Source organism: Eretmochelys imbricata, chromosome 7 (assembly GCF_965152235.1).
Source record: "Eretmochelys imbricata isolate rEreImb1 chromosome 7, rEreImb1.hap1, whole genome shotgun sequence".
In the NCBI taxonomy this organism is placed as follows: domain Eukaryota; kingdom Metazoa; phylum Chordata; order Testudines; family Cheloniidae; genus Eretmochelys; species Eretmochelys imbricata.
Window position 1 is genome coordinate 51,643,864 of NC_135578.1, and position 20,061 is coordinate 51,663,924.

The following is a 20,061-nucleotide window of genomic DNA, read 5'->3' on the forward strand; positions in this document are numbered from 1 at the left end:
GTAGCTCACGAAAGCTTATACTTAAATAAATTGGTTAGTCTCTAAGGTGCCACAAGTACTCCTTTTCTTAATGTTACCAATGTAATTGCGAGGGAGGGGCCATAAGGTCTTCCCATTCCAACCAGGAAGCTAAGGGCTTGTCTGCACAGCCCCCCATGTGGGCTACAGGGGTGCGAACTGCAGCATGCACTGAAGTGCTGTGATGTAACTGCACTGGACACTGCTGACGTAAACTTAGCCCTGCCATGAGTGCAGGGGACTGGACTAGATGACCTCTTGAGGTCCCTTCCAGTCCTGTGCTTTCATGATTCTATTTCACATTAACATAGTCTTGTGTGCAGAGCAAACTAGGCACCTTGTACTTCATGCCGGCAGCATCCACACAGCAGCTACAGCGCAGCACTGTGGTGCACACTGCAGTTCACACACCCGCAATCTGTTCTACTCTGCAGCCTTAGAGCATCTTCTCCACAAAGCACCTGCATTCAGTCCTTGCTGTGCATCAGAAATGCCCACCACTTTCTGGACTCCCCTCCTCTGGCCAGCACACAGCAGCAACTTGCTCCACACCAGAGATTCCCATTCCCTGGAGAGAATACTGCCACGCTCCACTGGGCCTGCTTTGCCAATCAACCAGCTGCCTTAGAGCCAAGCCCAGCAACCCCCAACTTGCCCTGGCCCCAGAGAAAAAGGGGGGTGAGTGTTCTGCCCACCTGCCAGCAGGTGCCTCACAGGAACAGGAGTGCAGGCTGTTACATCATAAGTGCCCCAGAAGAGGGAGCTCATCTACCCTCCATTACACAGCTGCCTGGGCTTGAGTTTAAAGGTGACCTTTGAAGGATTTTTTTTTTAAATGAGGTTATCTATTGGAAAGCAGCAAAAAAGGCCGAAAGGCAGCCTGCAAGGGTTCCCCCACCAACATCCCTCCCCCAGGCTGGACGGCTGGTGGGGGTCTGGGTGGTGTATTTGGAGCTCTCACCCTTTAATCAGAGGGCTGGGGATAGACTCTTTAACAAAGAGTTACTGAAGATTAATGCTGCTGTAAACTGAACAGCTGTTTGACAGTCTGACTCAACTTTCACTCTCTGGCCTCACACACTGTTATTTTACTAGCTCTCCAGCCCCAGAGTCTTCCAGGCTAGACATGAACAGAATTTCTTATGGAAAACAAGCAGAAAAAAGCATTTCTGAAGATACCTTTCAGGCTTTCTGTAGCCACCAGAGAGTGCAAAGAATAAGCCCCATTCGGAGTCTGCTTTGCAGCTCCCTTTAACAGCTAATTCCAGAGCTCTCCTACGTCTAGTTCTCTAGCTTTGTACCAGCCTTTTAGAAGTTTAAAAGCGACATCTGACACAGACTTGCCCTTTCCATTAGCACAGCCCTTCTGCTCACCACTTTGCATGCCTGCAGCAACTCTGCATCTGTCACACAGCTACTGTTGCAGCGGACTCCAAAGCAGCGTCTCTCCCATTCATTTAGTGGAATGGGGCTGGGGGAGTTTTCACAAGTGCAATATTGCAATGGTGCAGAACTCCATGCAGTGCCACAGACACCTGACCCAGAACCCTGAGAACCTGAGTGATTCCCCTCCAAGTCTAGCCTGCCTGGTGGCACTGCCCCCCTCCCGGGGGCACAGCCTGAATCCCTGGGCTGCTTTAAGCTGTCTTCACTACAAAGTTAAGCTGGCTCCCACACACACACAAACCTCTGACCTACATATGAAGGAGCTTAAGTGAGCTGTAGCTCACGAAAGCTTATGCTCAAATAAATGCGTTAGTCTCCAAGGTGCCACAAGTACTCCTTTTCTTTTTGCGGAGACTAACATGGCTGCTACTCTGAAACCCGGTCCAGCTAGCTCATCTGGGGCTATAGGCTAAAGCCCAGGTGCTGCTTTCACTTGGGCTTGTAACCCACCCAGTTTGCAGTACGGAAGCAGGTTCATGCCAGTGGTACTCCAATACCTTCCCACAATTCCTCATGTGCCGAGGACAGACAAGTTCTCCCATGACTCACTGCAAAACTATCAGAGCATCTCAGCTTACTGCACTGCTAAGAATCATAAGAACCCCAGTAGTCCTAGCAACACATTTGGAGGAGTGCAGCACCAGTGTTCCCTCTAATTTTTCCCCCACGCATGTGCAGAATGAATGAATGTGTCACACATCACCTCCATATCGGTGCACATAACAAAATTCATGTTGTGGGGGTGGGGCTGAGGGGTTCAGAGTGTAGGGGCTCTGGCTGGGGTTTCAGGCTTTGGGGTGAGGCCAAGGATGAGGGGCTTGGGGTGCAGGACAGGCTGCCCCAGGGCTACAGTGGGGAAAGAGGACTTCCCCGAGCTCTCTCCCCACAGCAGCATGTGGGCTGGGGAGAATAGGCGCCTCTCCACCAGTCACGGCAGGCCCGGGGCTGGGGCCAGCAGGGAGGGGCGCCTCTCCCCCAGCCACGGCAGGCCCAGGGCCATGGTCAGCTGGGGGGGGGGGAGGGGGCCTCTTCCCTGGCCGCAGCAGGCCTGGGGCTGGGGGAAGAAGCATCTCTCCCTGCCACCGCCCTGAGAGGCGCTTAATAGGCTGCTGTGCGGCTGCGCAGCTTAGAGGGAACTTAGGTGTGGACCCAATAACTTGACCAGGTCTTCACAGTGTGGCTCCTCACATTGGAGGGGGAGGGATAGCTCAGTGGTTTGAGCATTGGCCTGCTAAAGGCCAAGGTTGTGAGTTCAATCCTTGAGGGGGCCATTTAGGGATCTGGGGCAAAAATTGGGGATTGGTCCTGCTTTGAGCAAGGGGTTGGACTAGATGACCTCCTGAGGTCCCTTCCAACCCTGATATTCTATGATTCTATGATCTGGGCTAGGTTAACCCAAGCGCCATTCACCTGTGTTAGCTCTGCACCAAAGATAGAGCCTTTAAGTCACGCTCAGAAGTAAACCATTTGGGTTCCATGACGATTAGGAGTATAAGTACCCTACCAAGCTGCTACTTTGGCCAAGGGTTCAGCCATGGGAGTACAATATTCCTGGTGATTGCCAGGAGAAGCTCATCCAAGGCCTGGCAGCATCTGCTGAGGAAAGAGGAACATTTACACTAAGCAGGGCTAGTCAATGCAACAGGGAGCCCTGCAAAGATGCTTACAGGCAGAAAGCAATGGTCCCCTCATCCAGGTCTATCAAACAGCTGACGATGTCTCCTGCCGCCCAGGACTGCACAAAGAGAAGGAAAAGGTTTAGAAGCTTATCCAAGTGTTCGACCAGCTTCCCATTGGATATTCCCAAACCAGAGCAGGACCAGATACCTATCCCAGACTCTTGGACTGGGAAGAGAAGAGCTAGCCAAAATATGGGTTTTCTGGTTCATGGGAAATTTTGCATTTTTGCAATTTGGTTTCATTACGAAAAGGAATTAATCCAAATTTTTCTAAGTGTTCCATGAACCAGAAATCCCTCACCGCAATTCATTTCAGTAACACTGACACATTTCCAAAACAAACACTAGTGTCAGTTTAGGGAGCCCGCTGGCCATGAGTCTGGAAGCCCTGGGGGTCCCTGGCCCAGGGTAGTCCACATAGCAGTGCTGTCACAGATCCCGAGAGTGTGTCTCAGGGCTTCCAAGCTCCTGGTTTCTCAGCAGGCACTTTGGGAAGCCCTGTAAGTCTGAACTCAATCCAAGGTTCTCAGGAGCTTCCAGGCTGACCTAGAGCCAGACAGCATGGAAAACAGGGGTCCCTCGCCTCAGGGCAGTCTGTACAGTGGGACTCTCTGCCTCCCAGAGCTGGTGGGGGAACACCTAGCTCCTAGGCACTGTGTCTCAGCAGCCCCACAGAAAAGCTTGTGTCAACATCACTTGCAGAAAGCGAAGCTGGCAAGAGCCTCCCAAAGACAAAAACACACCCAAGCACCTGTGGGTGAACACTTTTCGCAAAGTGATCACTCTATATCCAACCTCTGAGTCTTCATCCTCAAACAAGCCTGCACAATTCCTTCAAAAGACAAGCCTGGGAGCTTAAATTCATAACTTTGCTAGGCTCTAAAAATCACGGACTGAATAGACACACTGGATTTATGGCTTATTACAATAATCTATAACCCACTACCAAGCTCCCCCAGCTGCTCCCCATGCCCTTCCTTTCCTCCCTATGAATGGTGGGCTGTTAATGGGCCACTTCACCTTGATTGGTCCCTTGAAATGTGTTAACCACTTCAACAATCTGTTCCACCTTGTATTTAGCTCTGGCCCTTGGCGTACATTTCAGAGACCTGAGAAGCTTGTCTCAGTCCCCAACAGAAATTGGTCAATAAGAGATTACTCACCCACCTTGTCTCCCTAAGACTGAGCCCTGCAGGCAGGGACAGCCAGGAGCATTCATTCTGACATTCCTGACAGAAATCAGAAGTTTTCAGTTTTGCAAAGAGAACAATTCTGGTTGTTTTCCAGCAACCCTTTTTTGGCCAGGTCTAGAGAGAAAAGCACGGGACATCTCCTTCCCACAAAAGCTCACACAGCATCGTCAGCCACCTCTGCACAGTTGTGCACACAACACTCAGAGGCTCTCCTTGTTGGCCATTACTAGGTTTACATGTATGACCGTGGCTGTGTCAGACCCACAAACCCAGCAGAATTAGCCACAGGGCAGCAGCATCGTTTAACAAGGAGCAAACCAAATGGTGCCCTCCTGAGAACAATAGCAGCACCAAGCTGGGGTTCATTCCCATGAGCAGCTGCTCAGTGAACTGAACTAGATGGCCAAGCAGCCAGGTCCAAATACGTAGGTGCTGTAAGGGTGCAGTGTGCTACCAGGAGCATAGATCAGTGATCATCAGGCTGTCTGCATCCCCGAGCTCACCTGGGGCTGGCTCCTTGTTTCGCCAAACCACTCACTAGTGTTTTACAAAGTCCAGGAAAGAGCTTTGTCAGATACAAGGACCAAAGGGAGCCACCTACTTCCTTCCCTTTTAAAGGGAACATGGCTCTGCTAGCTCTTCTCTTCCCCTGCCCAAAGGAAAGAACAGCTCTTCCCCAGCTGGCATTCACAAAGACAATGATGGGGTTCAGTGTGGTTTGAGAGCAGCATTGCCTCTCTGGGCTCTGCTGACTGCTGCACACCCTCTTGCAGAGCCAGCTCCTCTCAACACCTCCATGTCACTGCCAATACCAATTAAGGCTTCTGCAGAACTCATCACTGCAGCTGGGGAACGCTAGACCATGCAGTCACAGTGCTCCACTAGCGACCTAACCTGTGACCTGGTGGGAAGGCCCAAAAGCAAAGGAGAGCTCCCTCTTGGCAGCCACTGAGCGCAGGCACTTACTTTACCGTAGTTGGTGGTGGTGACGTTCCACTTGCGCACCCTGTTTCCATCATATGCATACGAATCCAGAGTGTCTCCAACCCCCTCCTGCACAGAGAAGAGGCCAACAATAGTCAAGCTGACGGGGCACAAGAAGCCCAGCTCAAGCACCTCACACCCAGACATCAGGAATCATAACATTCAAAAACCGGTAGGAGAACACTTCAACCTCTCTGGCCACTCAGTAAAAGATTTAAGGGTAGCAATTTTGCAACAGAAAAGCTTCAAAAACAGACTCCAAAGAGAAACTGCTGAGCTTGAATTAATATGCAAAGTAGATACCATTAACTTGGGTTTGAATAGAGACTGGGAGTGGCTGGGTCATTACTCATAGTGAATCTATTTCCCCATGTTAAATATCCTCACACCTTGTCAACTGTCTAAATGGACCATCTTGATTATCACTACAAAAGTTTTTCTCCTGCTGATAATAGCTTGGCCGTTTTTCTGAACCCAAAGTGCAGGTCGACTCCTCCTGTGTCTGACCAGGAGTTAGGAGGTTTGGGGGGAACCCGGGCCCGCCCTCTACTCCGGGTTCCAGCCCAGAGCCCTGTGGAATGCAGCTATCTAGAGTGCCTCCTGGAACAGCTGTGCGACAGCTACAACTCCCTCGGCTACTTCCCCATGGCCTCCTCCCAACACCTTCTTTATTCTCACCATAGGACCTTCCTTCTGGTGTCTGATAATGCTTGTACTCCTCAGTCCTCCAACAGTCCGCGTTCTCACTTTCAGCTCCTAGTGCCTCTTGCTCCCAGCTCCTCACACGTGCACCACAAACTGAAGTGAGCTCCTTTTTAAACCCGGGTGCCCTAATTAGCCTGCCTTAATTGATTCTAACAGCTTCTTGATTGGCTGCAGGTGTTCTAATCAGCCTGTTGTCTTAATTGTCTCCAGAAGGTTCCTGATTGTTCTGGAACCTTCCCTGTTACCTTACCAGTGAAAAGGGACCTACTTAACCTGGGGCTAATATATCTGCCTTCTATTGCTCTCCTGTAGCCATCTGGCCCGACCCAGTCACTATATATCTTCTTGCTATATGTTCCATTCTATGCATCTGATGAAGTGGGCTGTAGCCCACAAAAGCTTATGTTCTAATAAATTTGTTAGTCTCTAAGGTGCCACTAGTACTCCTGTTCTCTTCACACCCAGAGAGGCAGCCACTGCAATGGAAGCGAAGCCACAAGGTAGAGAAAATGGGCTTTCTGGCGCTCAGCAGCATGCGCACTCTGCTGTGGGCAGGAGGAGAGCGTTGGACCATAATTCTAGTAGTTCACACACACAGCCCCCAGATCTATGGTCACCTGTAATCCTCCCAGGGCAGCAGCAGACTGCCCTCTGCACTCCCACAGCGCCTGCAAAGATCCTGTTACTCAGCGGCACTTGCACTCCCACTTCCTATGCCTTTTTACAGACCACCGCCCCACTGACCTTCAGCCCAAACAAAAGAATAGGAGCAAACCATACACCCAACACTCTAGCCAGTGAGACACCACCAGTTGCTCCCCGTCCCCCCTGCCTTGCCAATCACACATCAACATTCAAGGACACACTGAAAACAGGCAGGCCAGACTCCAAGTGAAACAAACAGCCCCCAAATGCCTGGCAAGAGTTTACCAGGCTCTGCTTATGCCAGCCTGAGAAGCCACGTAGCACCTATTGGCAAGAACCATGTTGAGGCCCAGATGCCATGAATGTTCCCATCAGCCCTGTATATCATGCTAACAGGGTGCCAGAGGAGAGAGCAGAAGGGAGAGCCTATGTAATCTGAGATGCAGCATTTGCTGTCCCCAGTTGTGTATCCAGCATGAGCACATAACACAGAAGGGATTTGGAGGGCACCTGCACTGTACCCTAGTCTGCAACTGCAGCAGAAATAGCTTTTATGAGGTCTATTATTTCATGATGATCTGACATTTACAGTGTGCACATGTGCTTGGAAGCAACTTTAGCGCACCAAGACAACAGAACACGCCCCCCTCCTCGGCATGCAGGCCAGGAACAGGCTGCAGAGCTGTGCAGTTACAGTACCTCCTGATTAAACCTGCAGTTGAGAGTGCACCAGCCAATCTGCATGAGCCCTTGGGAGGAGATGAGCACCTCGTAGATCCATTTTCCTGGAAGAGAGGGGAGAGGAGCAGGGATGACAGAGCCAGACAGCACAAACTAAGAACTCAGTGCAGCAGAACAGCAGGCAGCGACACTGCCATTGCAGGACAGGATGTGATGTCCAGGGGACCTTAAGGTCAAACCCAATCCCCTCTGCCAACTCCTCCCATCAGACAATCGTTTGCCTCCCTTCCATCCCCACAGACCAAGTGGAAGGATTGGGGTTTTAAAAGCTTGAGGAGGCTGCAGCATATCAAACACCCTTGCCTCTCCAGCTGGGTAACCTGCAACTCCCTTCTGTCATGGCAGGCTCTCCAGCCACACCACCCACTCACTGCACTTACCTTTATACACACAGGTCGTGGCCCTGATGGAGCCAAAGTTGCTATGGCCAATCACCTGAATGGAGGAACAAACAAGGGAGATTTGTACAGCTGAGGCAGGCCCACAGATTCCCCCAGCCCAGGCCCCACCACTGGCACTTCCCACTGCATGCAGCCCAAGTCACAGGGGACACTTTTCCATCCTAAGTCAGGGAGACAGTTGCTATCAAAGGCAACATATCAATTGCCAGGATCCCAGGGTCTTCAGCAGCAAACAGTCTGGAGCTACCTGAATTGCACACATCCCATAACACATGGTGTTTGCAAATACATTACGAGCTTAGTAGGAGCTCAGCAGAAGCTCAGCAGCACCACCAGGGCCCAGCAGCAATAGCCAAGTAGATATAGTTTGTTGCTGGTGCTGCTGAGAGTACAAGGAGGAGCAGGGGAGATGTCTGGATCCTAGATAAGCCATGTGAAGCTAGGATGAAGTCACAGGTTCAGTATAGCCAGCCTGGAGACCAGGACTGGGGAGTACTTACTACGGTTCCCACCCGATTCTTTCCCGACACAGAGGAATGGCAACCCATGCTCTAAGGTGCTCCTGATTTCAGGGCAGACAAGGAGGTGGGGGTTCAGGGAGTGACAGGCAATTTACACACACATCAGTTTGACAACGCACTCTAGATCCAGGGGAGGAGAGAGATGGGGCGGTGGCAGGCAAAGCAAGAAGGACCAAGGAGGAAGAACAAAGAGAGACTGAGACAGAGGTGTAAACACGGGGCAAGGGACGCAAGGAGGCAGTGAGGGGTGGGATTGCTGGGGCAGGTGGAGAATCTGCTAGATCCCAGCAGACTGGGCCACTTTGCTCTTTCAGTGAGTGTGCTGGGGGAGAAAGGGCTACAGTAAGTGGAGGCAGCAGGGCTCAATGGGGGGCAGTGGGTTCAGTGAGTGGCAGGAAGCAGGACTTGTGGCCAATGGGATAGAGAAAGAGAAGAGAACAAGTCAGTGCAGTGATGGGGTCTCCCACAGCACCATGGCAGGAGCAGAGGTAATAGGTGCTGGAAGTGAGCCAGGGAGCGAGAATGGACAACAGGCTAGTGAAGGGAAGGATGAGGGAACTGCCTGGCCCCTGCTGCCCAGAGACCTCTGGTTACCCAAAGGCCCTGCATACTGCCTTTCATTTTTGTTTGATGCTTCACTGACTTAACCTGAAGCACCTGGGTATCACAGAATACAGGCTAAGTGCAATGCAACCTCGAGGTGACTTAAAAAAACCCAACTGAGAACCACCCCAGAATCTCAAACCTCTGGACAACAGACTATGCAATAAAACCAGAGCAGGAGCAGCTTGCCTGAAATACAGTTTGAAGGCACTGCTAGAACTCCTCCTCTTGGAGAATCTGTTTCACTCAGGAGCATTACAGCCTCCCAGAGCGTCATTTAACAACACTCACCAAAATGGCGGCAGGGGGATTTGCTTTGAAGAACATGTTGCAAGAGGACAACGCAGGCCTGAAGACAGACCTTTAAATCCCCATGGGCCATTCTACATACACTGTGCCCCTTGTCACACTCACCCCAAGTAGGTCATCATCAACCAGGAGGAGTCCCTCAAAACCACTGGTGTGGTCCAACACCACAGTAGAGGGACCAAGTCGCCCCTCTAATACCTGATCTGAAATGAGAGTTGCATGAAAGCCAGTCAGAGCAGCAGAGAAAGCCACATGGCACTTGCAGTAAAAGTGTTTTGTGGACACCATGGTATAGACTAGAGAAGAACACCTGGATTCTGCAGCTGAGGAGGAGCAGTAGAACAGAGTTATTAGTATCAGATTATCAGCACTTCCAGGAGGCAGCAGGGAAGGAGGCTCAGGATGAAACTTAAATGGAAGTTCTCAAAGCAATGCATGATGTTTTAGGCATGCAGCACCCAAGTCACATGCCCAGTCTCATATAGCACCTGGAAAATTTACCCCAACAGTTTCAGTGGCTTCAAAACAGTCTGACTGCCATCAAAGCTGAACTCCAAACCAAACATTAGACCAAACATTCCCATCTAGTGGTAGCAGGACACTCGCACAGTAGATATGGGCTCGTGACTAGATACATGAAGAGGCAAAGCATCACCTCTTATGGGCTGTGCTTTAATGACTGGGGGAGGAAACAAATGCCTCGGACCATGGCAGGTAAAAGCGTGGGCTGAGGAAATTCAGCAACAGCAGGGGAATGCATCAGAAGAATAAGCCACAGACTATCAACAAGCCTGCTTATTCCATTGGAGAATGGTACACTCCAGCTATTCTGCAGTGTGAAGCCTCAGCAGCAAGGGCTTGCTATATCATTGCTAAGGAGATATATCCAACACACCTGCCCAAACAAGAGTTCACTGCATAATGAGTTTGTCCATTCTTTGGAGCAAGCACCCACTATCCATCTGGAAACGTGGTTGTTACAACTAAGAACTGATCTGTTGCAGGGTTAGCCCACAAGTGCTTAGAATGCAGGAGTTAAAGAGAGGATGAATCAGAACATAGGAAAGCAAGAACCAAGCTCATTTAGGAATCTGTCTCCCATGAGACTGATTTTTCTCCCAATAAGGCAGACAAGGAAGCTCCAAAAGGACCAGACACCCAATATCTCCTACCTCGACTGTCCTCTGCACCACTGTCCTCTGCCAGCAATTTGTCTAGGTGCTCCTGCAGGTTCTGGAATGTCAGTGGCTTCCTGGGAATAAAGAAGAGAGCCCTTCAGAACTCTGTGTCACCCAGGTTTAATGAGTTCACACCTTGGGTGGCTTGTAAGCCAGATCTGCCTGACTGTCCCCACCATTATCCTTTGCTGCTCTTTGTAGTAAAGCTCACAGTAAGACGTTCCACTTTTCTGTGTTACATATCATTAACCCAAGGAACTTGAGGCAGACAGGCATGCTAGGATCAAAGGCTGAGATATGTGAATAAGAACAGTGTTTGCAGAGAGATAAGCTAAATTACCAAAGGCCCTCAACTCTTGGTGCTGATCATCAGCTGAGGTCAGAGGCAATCCTATGCGGAGTACTGTGAAACTGGCCAACTGCATTACTATTACCACAGTGCCTAAAGCCCCATTCATGGTCCAGGACCACATTGTGTTAGGTGCTGTACAAACAGAGCAAAAAGGACAGTCCCTGCCCCAGAGAGCTGACAATCTAAATATAAAATGAGAGACGATGTAGACAGACAGATGGGGATGCTCAAGGAAACAATGAGACAGTATTAATGAGATAGCTTTGCAGATGTTTAAGGGGAGCTCAGCCCAAGCACAGTACAATCCACTACCAGAGAGCACAGCAGCCTAGAAGGACTGCTTCAATATGGCAAGTTCCATTAGCCAAGAGCTCTCTTTGTCTGCACCTGAGTTGAGGTGATAATGTACTGGGATCAGACTACAGTCTTCTACTTCTCAGCTCAAGTCCAAGGAGGCAGAGAGGAGAAAAACAAACAGAAGCCAGTTTGTTGGATCAATCACCCTTTCCTGGTCTGTCAGCCCTATGCCCTTAAAGCTCCAGTCAGCAGACAAAAGAATTGGAGTTCTGAAAACTGACATGCTAGTGCAAATGGAATATTCCAAGGCATGCTGACTGAAAAGTGTGTGGCAAAGTAACATGAGACAGTCCTCTCTCCTCCCCCCATAACCTCAGCTTACCAACAGCCAAGAGGGCCCAAAGTTATTTTTAGAGGTGATGACAGATCAGATGTGAGCTTAGAATCTAAGCATAGTGGGAGGAATGTGACCCCCGGCGCCTTTTAAACACAGCCAGCCAGAAAGAGGAACATTTCACCAGAGGGGCTCCACACCATTCCAACTGCAACTGTACCCACCCCGAGCCTACAGGCTTCCAGTGGTAAAGCTGAACACAAGAGTTACACAGCAAGAGGCCCCAGGATTCTGACCCACCGAATGTGAAGCAGAATTGAAAGTATAAAAAGAATTTCAGTGCCACAGCTTGGTGTCTAGTGTCTAGCTTTACTTTTGCCCTGCACAAGCAGTTTCCTTCAGAGGACACCTAATAATAAAGATACCAAGTATCAGAGGGGTAGTTGTGTTAGTCTGTATTCACAAAAACAACAAGGAGTCTGATGGCACCTTAAAAACTAACAGTGACTTCTGGGTACCCATTCCGCTCTGTCAATCTGTTTCCTCACTTCCCCAGGTGAGTATAGTAGTTTTAAAGGGACAGGGAGTGGCTGGCTCACTACAAAAGCAATTTTTCCTCTCTTGGTATTGACACCTCCTCATCAATTATTGGGAGTGGACCACATCCACCCTGACTAAATTGGCCTTCCATATTGATTCTCCACTTGTAAGTTAACTCCCTTCTCTTCATGTGCCAATAGATATTTATGCCTGTATTTGTAATTTTCACTCCATTCACCTGAAGTGGGTTTTTTACCCATGAAAGCGTATGCCCAAATAAATCTGTTCGTCTGGTGCCACCAGACTCCTGGTTGTTTTCGTGGATACAGACTAACACGGCTACCCCTCTGATACTTGGTACCATGCAAGGCACTGAATTTAGCTGTATGAAATAGAAATCCATCAACTTCATGAAAAAAACTCACAGATAGACAGATATCATCTTCCTCTCCAAGTGCAAACAGATGGACATCATACCAAATGGACTGAAGGTAAAAAATCCATTGCAATCGACATACTACATTGACTATGGTGAGAGATTATGCCACACAGTCTCAAAGAAACTGAGGAACCACCTGATCAGCATCCTGTACAGCAAACAGAAGATCAAGAATGAGCTCCCAAAACTAGAAACTCTCATACAAAACCAACCTTCCACACAAACTTCCACATGGCTGGGCTTTACAAAAACAAGCCATTTACAACGCATACTTCATCGAATCATAGAATATCAGGGTTGGAAGGGACTTCAGGATGTCATCTAGTCCAACCCTCTGCTCAAAGCAGAACCAATCCCCAATTTTTGCCCCAGATCCCTAAATGGCTGCCTCAAGGATTGAACTCATAACTCTCCCCCACTTCTCAACAGAGGAAAAAGGACAGTAAACTACCTAAACTCCTACATGCCACAGGGAGCTACAATGGTGGTACCCTTAACTCACCCAACAATATTGTTAATCTATCCAACCACACACATAGCCCAGCAGAAGAGTCTGTCCTATCTCGGGGACTCTCTTGCTGCCCCACGCACATGATACAGTTCTGCAGTGATCTGGAAGCCTACTTTTGCCATCTCCGACTCAAGGAACATTTTCAACACATCACTGAATAGAGCAGTGACCTACAAGAATTCTTCTACCAACACTACAAGAAGAAGAATTCTGCGTGGACTTTGCCTGCCAGTCAAAATGACAGACTGGACTTTTACATAGAGTGCTTCCGCACACGTGCACACGCTGAAATTGTGAACAAACAGCATCACTTGCCCCATAACCTCAGCTGTACAGAACGCAACGTCATCCACAGCCTCAGAAACAACTCTGACATGATAATCAAAAGGGCTGACAAAGGAGGTGCTGTCGTCATCATGAATAAGTCGGATTATGAACAGTAGGCTGCCAGACAACTCTCCAACACCACATTCTACAGGCCACTATCCTCCATTCCCACCAAGGAGTACCAAAAGAAACTACTCCATCTGCTCAAGAATCTCCCTGCTACAGCACGGGAACAAATCTACACAGACACACCCCTAGAGCCCCGACCACGGGTATTCTATCTGCTACCCAAGATCCATAAACCTAGAAATCCTGGACGGCCCATTATCTCAGGCATTGGCACTCTTACAGCAGGATTATCTGGCCATTTGGACTCTCTCCTCAGACGGTACACTACCAGCACTCCTAGCTATCTTCTAGACACCACCGACTTCCTGAGGAAACTACAATGCATTGGTGGTCTTCCTGAAAACAACATCCTGGCTACCATGGATGTAGAAGTTCTACACACCAATATTCCACACAAGGATGGACTACAAGATGTCAGGAACAGTATCCGTGATGAGGTCATGGCACACCTAGTGGCTGAACTTTGTGACTTTGTCCTCACCCACAACCATTTCAGATTTGGGGACAACTTATACCTTCAAGTCAGCGGCACTGCTATGGGTACCCGCATGGTCCCACAGTATGCCAACATTTTTATGGCTGACTTAGAACAGTGCTTCCTTGGATATTGTCCCCAAGCGCCCCTCCTCTACTTATGGTACATTGATGACATCTTCATCATATGGACCCACAGGAAGGAGGCCCTTGGAGAATTCCACCTGGATTTCAACAATTTCCACCCCACTATCAACCTCAGCCTGGACCAGTCCACACAAGCGATCCAATTCCTGGACACTACCGTGCAAGTAAGTGATGGTCACATAAATACCACCTTATACCGAAAACCTACTGACCGCTATACTTACCTACATGCCTCCAGCTTCCTTCCAGGACATATCACACGGTCCATTGTCTACAGCCAAGCCCTAAGATACAACCACATTTGCTCCAATCCCTCAGACAGAGACAAACACCTACAAGATCTCTATCAAGCATTCTTAAAACTATAATACCCACCTGTTAAAGTGAAGAAACAGATTGACAGAGTGAGATGGGTACCCAGAAGTCACCTACTACAGGACAGGCCCAACAAGGAAAATAACAGAACACCAGTGGCCATCACGTACAGTCCCCAGCTAAAACCTCTCCAGAGCATTATCAATGATCAACTTCCTAGCCTGGAAAACGATCCCCCACTCTAACAGGCCTTGGGAGGCAGGCCCATCCTCACTTACAGACAGCCCCCCAACCTGAAGCAAATATTCACCAGCAACTACACATCACAACCCATAAACGCTAACCCAAGAACCAATCCCTGTAACAAACCCTGTTGCCTTCTCTGTCTCCATATCTACTCTAGCGACACCGTCACAGGACCCAACAACACCAACCACGCCATCAGAGGCTCATTCACCTGCATATCTACAAATGTGATATATGCCATCATGTGCCAGCAATGCCCCTCTACCATGTACATTGGCCAAACTGGACAGTTATAGAACTGATCAATGAAATTGTTTTTAATTGTTCACTTTACTAATATAACTTCATAAGTAAAGTTTTATGAATGAATCGACATTCATTCATAAAACTAAGTACCCCAATAACTGGCTTACTGAGTTTCACTTTCAATCCTATTGCTGCTTAAATCGCTGAAACTTACACTGTTTCAACAGTTCAGAAGTGTGAGCAACAAGGGTGATGTCGTGGTGGGAGTCTGCTATAGACCAATGGACCAGGGGGATGAGGTGGACGAGGCTTTCTTCCAGCAACTCACAGAAGTTACTAGATTGCAGGCCCTGATTCTCATGGGAGACCTCAATCACCCTGATATCTGCTGGGAGAGCAATACAGCGGTGCACAGACAATCCAGGAAGTTTTTGGAAAATGTAGGGGACAATTTCCTGGTGCAAGTGCTGGAGGAACCAACTAGGGGCAGAGCTCTTCTTGACTTGCTGCTCACAAACTGGGAAGAATTAGTAGGGGAACCTGAAGTGGATGGGAACCTGGGAGGCAGTGACCATGAGAGGGTCGAGTTCAGGATCCTGACACAGGGAAGAAAGGAGAGCAGCAGAATATGGACCCTGGACTTCAGAAAAGCAGACTTTGACTCCCTCAGGGAACTGATGGCCAGGATCCCCTGGGAGAATAACATGAGGGGGAAAGGAGTCCAGGAGACCTGGCTGTATTTTAAAGAATCCTTATTGAGGTTACAGGGACAAACCATCCCGATGTGTAGAAACAATAGTAAATATGGCAGGCAACCAACTTGGCTTAACAGTGAAATCCTTGCTGATCTTAAACACAAAAAAGAAGCTTACAAGAAGTGGAAGATTGGACAAATGACCAGGGAAGAGTATAAAAATATTGCTCGGGGATGCAGGAGTGAAATCAGGAAGGCCAAATCACACCTGGAGTTGCAGCTAACAAGAAATGTTAAGAATAACAAGAAGGGTTTCTTCAGGTATGTTAGCAACAAGAAGGAAGTCAAAGAAAGTGTGGGCCCCTTACTGAATGAGGGAGGCAACCTACCGACAGAGGACGTGGAAAAAGCTAATGTACTCAATGCTTTTTTTGCCTCTGTCTTCACGAACAAGGTCAGCTCCCAGACTACTGCACTGGGCAGCACAGCATGGGGAGGAAGTGACCAGCTCTCTGTGGAGAAAGAAGTGGTTCGGGACTATTTAGAAAAGCTGGACGAGCACAAGTCCAAGGGGCCGGATGCGCTGCATTCAAGAGTGCTAAAAGAGTTGGCAGATGTGATTGCAGAGCCACTGGCCATGATCTTTGAAAACTCATGGCAATCCGGGGAAGTCCCGGACGACTGGAAAAAGGCTAATGTAGTGCCCATCTTTAAAAAAGGGAAGAAGGAGGATCCTGGGAACTACAGGCCAGTCAGCCTCACCTCAGTCCCTGGAAAAATCATGGAGCAGGTCCTCAAGGAATCAATTCTGAAGCACTTAGAGGAGAAGAAAGTGATCAGGAACAGTCAGCATGGATTCACCAAGGGCAAGTCATGCCTGACTAATCTAATTGCCTTCTATGATGAGATAACTGGCTCTGTGGATGAGGGGAAAGCGGTGGACATGTTGTTCCTTGACTTTAGCAAAGCTTTTGACACAGTCTCCCACAGTATTCTTGTCAGCAAGTTAAAGAAGTATGGGCTCGATGAATGGCCTATAGGTTGGATAGAAAGTTGGCTAGATTGTCGGGCTCAACAGGTAGTGATCAATGGCTCCATGTCTAGTCGGCAGCCGGTATCAAGTGGAGTGCCCCAAGGGTCGGACCTCGGGCCGGTTTTGTTCAATATCTTCATAAATGATCTGGAGAATGGCGTGGATTGCACCCTCAGCAAGTTTGCAGAGGACACTAAACTGGGAGGAGTGGTAGATACGCTGGAGGGTAGGCATAGGATACAGAAGGACCTAGACAAATTAGAGGATTGGGCCAAAAGAAATCTGATGAGGTTCAAGAAGGACAAGTGCAGAGTCCTGCACTTAGGATGGAAGAATCCAATGCACCGCTACAGACTAGGGACCGAATGGCTCGGCAGCAGTTCTGCAGAAAAGGACCTAGGGGTTACAGCGGACGAGAAGCTGGATATGAGTCAACAGTGTGCCCTTGTTGCCAAGAAGGCCAATGGCATTTTGGGATGTATATGTAGGGGCATTGCCAGCAGATCGATGGACGTGATCGCTCCCCTCTATTCGACATTGGTGAGGCCTCATCTGGAGTACTGTGTCCAGTTCTGGGCCCCACACTACAAGAAGGATGTGGAAAAATTGGAAAACATCCAGCGGAGGGCAACAAAAATCATTAAGGGACTGGAACACATGACTTATGAGGAGAGGCTGAGGGAATTGGGATTGTTTAGTCTGCGGAAGAGAAGAATGAGGGGGGATTGGATAGCTGCTTTCAACTACCTGAAACTTCCAAAGAGGATGGATCTAGACTGTTCTCAGTGGTAGCTGATGATGGAACAAGGAGTAATGGTCTCAAGTTGCAGTGGGGGAGGTTTAGGTTGGATATTAGGAAAAACTTTTTCACTAGGAGGGTGGTGAAACACTGGAATGCATTACCTAGGGAGGTGGTGGAATCTCCTTCCTTAGATATTTTTAAGGTCAGGCTTGACAAAGCCCTGGCTGGGATGATTTAGTTGGGGATTGGTCCTGCTTTGAGCAAGGGGTTGGACTAGATGACCTCCTGAGGTCCCTTCCAACCCTGATATTCTATGATTATAACTTCTGCTCACTGTTTGCCATTCCTTACAGTTGTCCACATTGTAATTCAAACTCCATTTTAACTTGTCCCAAACTCTATTTTTAAATGCTCACTCCATTTTGTAAAAGCTTGCTGCAACCTTCATTTTTGCAAAACCCTGCTGTAATCTTATTAGTTTAGATGTGTGAATGAGGTATGGATGGATGATGGAATCAACCTCCAGCTCCAGCCTTTCCTGATGAAATAAAGTGTAAACACCAACGGCTGAAGATGCAGACAACAGCCCTGACAAAGCAAGAAGAGTCCACCCTAAAAAGAAAAGAACAAAAATACAACTGAAGAAACATCAAAGCCAGGTCCTAGGCTGAAAGTCATGTCCGCTTTTGATGGGTGATCAATCACACCGAACCCAAAGGCAGTGTGACACAGTAAGAGCTATAGACTCTGGATTCAAACTGAAGACTGCAAAAAAGGATGGAGCAGATATAAGATTTTGGAGGGTAACATTCTGCTGCCAACATGGAAGGGCATCGGTGCATGCCCAACAGAGACCCAGCTCTTCCTTGTGCCCGGCATTCCTGGCCAGTTAGCCGCCACAAGCTACGAACCCAAGCTACATTCAGGACTGGTAACTATACAGCAGGTGCAGAACATTTGGGGGTGTGTGTGTGTGATATTAGTTATTGGTCATAAATCAAATTGTGTTATAATAAACGTGACATTTTGTCTTAGCCCCTGTGTAGTTTTGTCTGTGTAACACAGTCTCTACATAAAAGGATAAATGGACACGAATCAGACATCAGGAATGGTAACATACAAAAGCCAGTAGGAGAACACTTCAACCTCCCTGGACACTCAACAACAGATTTAAAAATAGCCATTCTTCAACAAAAAAACTCCAAAAACAGACTTCAAAGAGAAACTGCAGAGCTACAATTCATTTGCAAACTTTACACCATCAATTTGGGCTTGACTAGGGACTTGGAGTGACTGGCTCACTGCAAAAGCAATTTTCCCTCTCTTAGTATTGACACCTCCTCATCAATTATTGGGAGTGGACCACATCCACCCTGACTAAATTGGCCATCAACATTGGTTCTCCACTTGTAAGATAACTCCATTCTCTTCATGTGCCAATATATATTTATGCCTATATCTGTAATTTTCACTCCATTCACCTGAAGAAGTGGGTTTTTTACCCACGAAAGCTTATGCCCAAATAAATCTGTTAGTCTTTAAGGTGCCACCAGACTCTTCATTGTTTTAGTAATAAAGAGGTCAGCATACAGTGCTCAAGACTGAGACAACAGAAGGGATATTACTGTCATAGGAAGTGTCACTGTATTACATATGACAATAGCAGCATTGTGTCTAGTTTACAGGGCAATGACTGCCCAATTTTCACAAATGCTTACACAACATTTCTGCAGCACTTGTCACTGCATAAGCAAACTGAGCAACAGCGTGTATGACTGATCAGGTAGATGCATAGCTGGCCCTAAGTACATGCAATCACTACATTTACTGTACATCTCCAAGCAAGTGAGGCCTACAATTACATGTGCACAATTCTATAAGTCAGGCAAATTGTGATAAGCCATGAAAGAGGAGACTTCTGCAATACAATGCACTTCCACTGGCTTGTTTTTCCCTAATGCCAGGATCACAGAGAGGCTTTGTTACCGACTGACTCTGGAAATGGTGTCCCGGTCAGACCTGTCATGACATGTTAGGAGGAAGGTAGGTGCAGCTTCACTCGCCATGTAAGAGTTAGAAGGCAACCAGTACCTGTAAGCAGTTGCAGGCTGGATCCCATCAGCACTGGGAAAGATGCGGTGCAGATAGTCATTCAGCAGCTTGCTGTTCACTATCCCTGTAGTGAACAGCAAAAGAAAGATAAGCAATGGGAAGTCAGGAAGATCACCCCAGAAATATCAACTTCACTTCCTTTGCTATGGGCGAGGTCTCCAACTCGTGGGGAAACAGTGGGGTGTAGGTCTCCAAGTCACCCTACCGTGCAGCAGAAAAGGCAGCTTCAGAAAGACATTAGCCTGCTGACCATCTTTAGTAGGGGCATCAGAAGTTCTCTTCGCAAGTCATGGACTTCACAGCAAGGGCCCATGTCGATCTGAGCAGCCTCACCACCATGAGGAGAGGACATAGTGCCCCATCTATTCTCTTGCAGCTACATTCTGTGGTAAACTGGAATTTCTATACACTCAGAATAGGAGGTTTTACCAAATTCAGTAGGAAAGTGAGTAATCTAATCAGTTGTAACTCCTGATGTCATGTTCATATTTTATTTAATGCTGCCCCTATGTTTTCAGCTTTTACTCCTTTCTGTACTGCAACAGAAGTACAGTGTACAAATTGCTGGGAGGGGAGGGGGCTGGCAACTGCAGCTCCCCCAGTCTAATCAAATCCCTTGCCAGATCTCCCTGGAACGCTGAGTTTCAGCTCTTCCTTTAGAGACAAGCTGTCCTCACACCTTCCATGTCCTTCCCAAATC

The 20,061-nt window shown here is 48.3% G+C and overlaps 1 protein-coding gene across 7 annotated transcripts in view; it reads right to left on the reverse strand.

The window, feature by feature from the left end:
• Positions 1–20,061, reverse strand: part of RNF123 (ring finger protein 123) — a 152,163-nt gene that overhangs the window by 123,352 nt on the left and 8,750 nt on the right. For 5 of the 7 annotated variants that reach the window (XM_077821983.1, XM_077821985.1, XM_077821982.1 and 2 more), the window contains exons 3-9: positions 19,341–19,425; positions 10,418–10,497; positions 9,351–9,448; positions 7,792–7,846; positions 7,370–7,455; positions 5,303–5,389; positions 3,132–3,199 (exon numbers count right to left, since the gene is read on the reverse strand). In XM_077821983.1, the coding sequence (XP_077678109.1) occupies positions 3,132–3,199; positions 5,303–5,389; positions 7,370–7,455; positions 7,792–7,846; positions 9,351–9,448; positions 10,418–10,497; positions 19,341–19,425 (559 nt within the window). Of the gene's footprint in view, positions 1–2,874; positions 2,961–3,131; positions 3,200–5,302; positions 5,390–7,369; positions 7,456–7,791; positions 7,847–9,350; positions 9,449–10,417; positions 10,498–19,340; positions 19,426–20,061 lie in introns of those variants that run through there. The other 2 variants (XM_077821986.1, XM_077821987.1) reach the window with 2 other exon arrangements.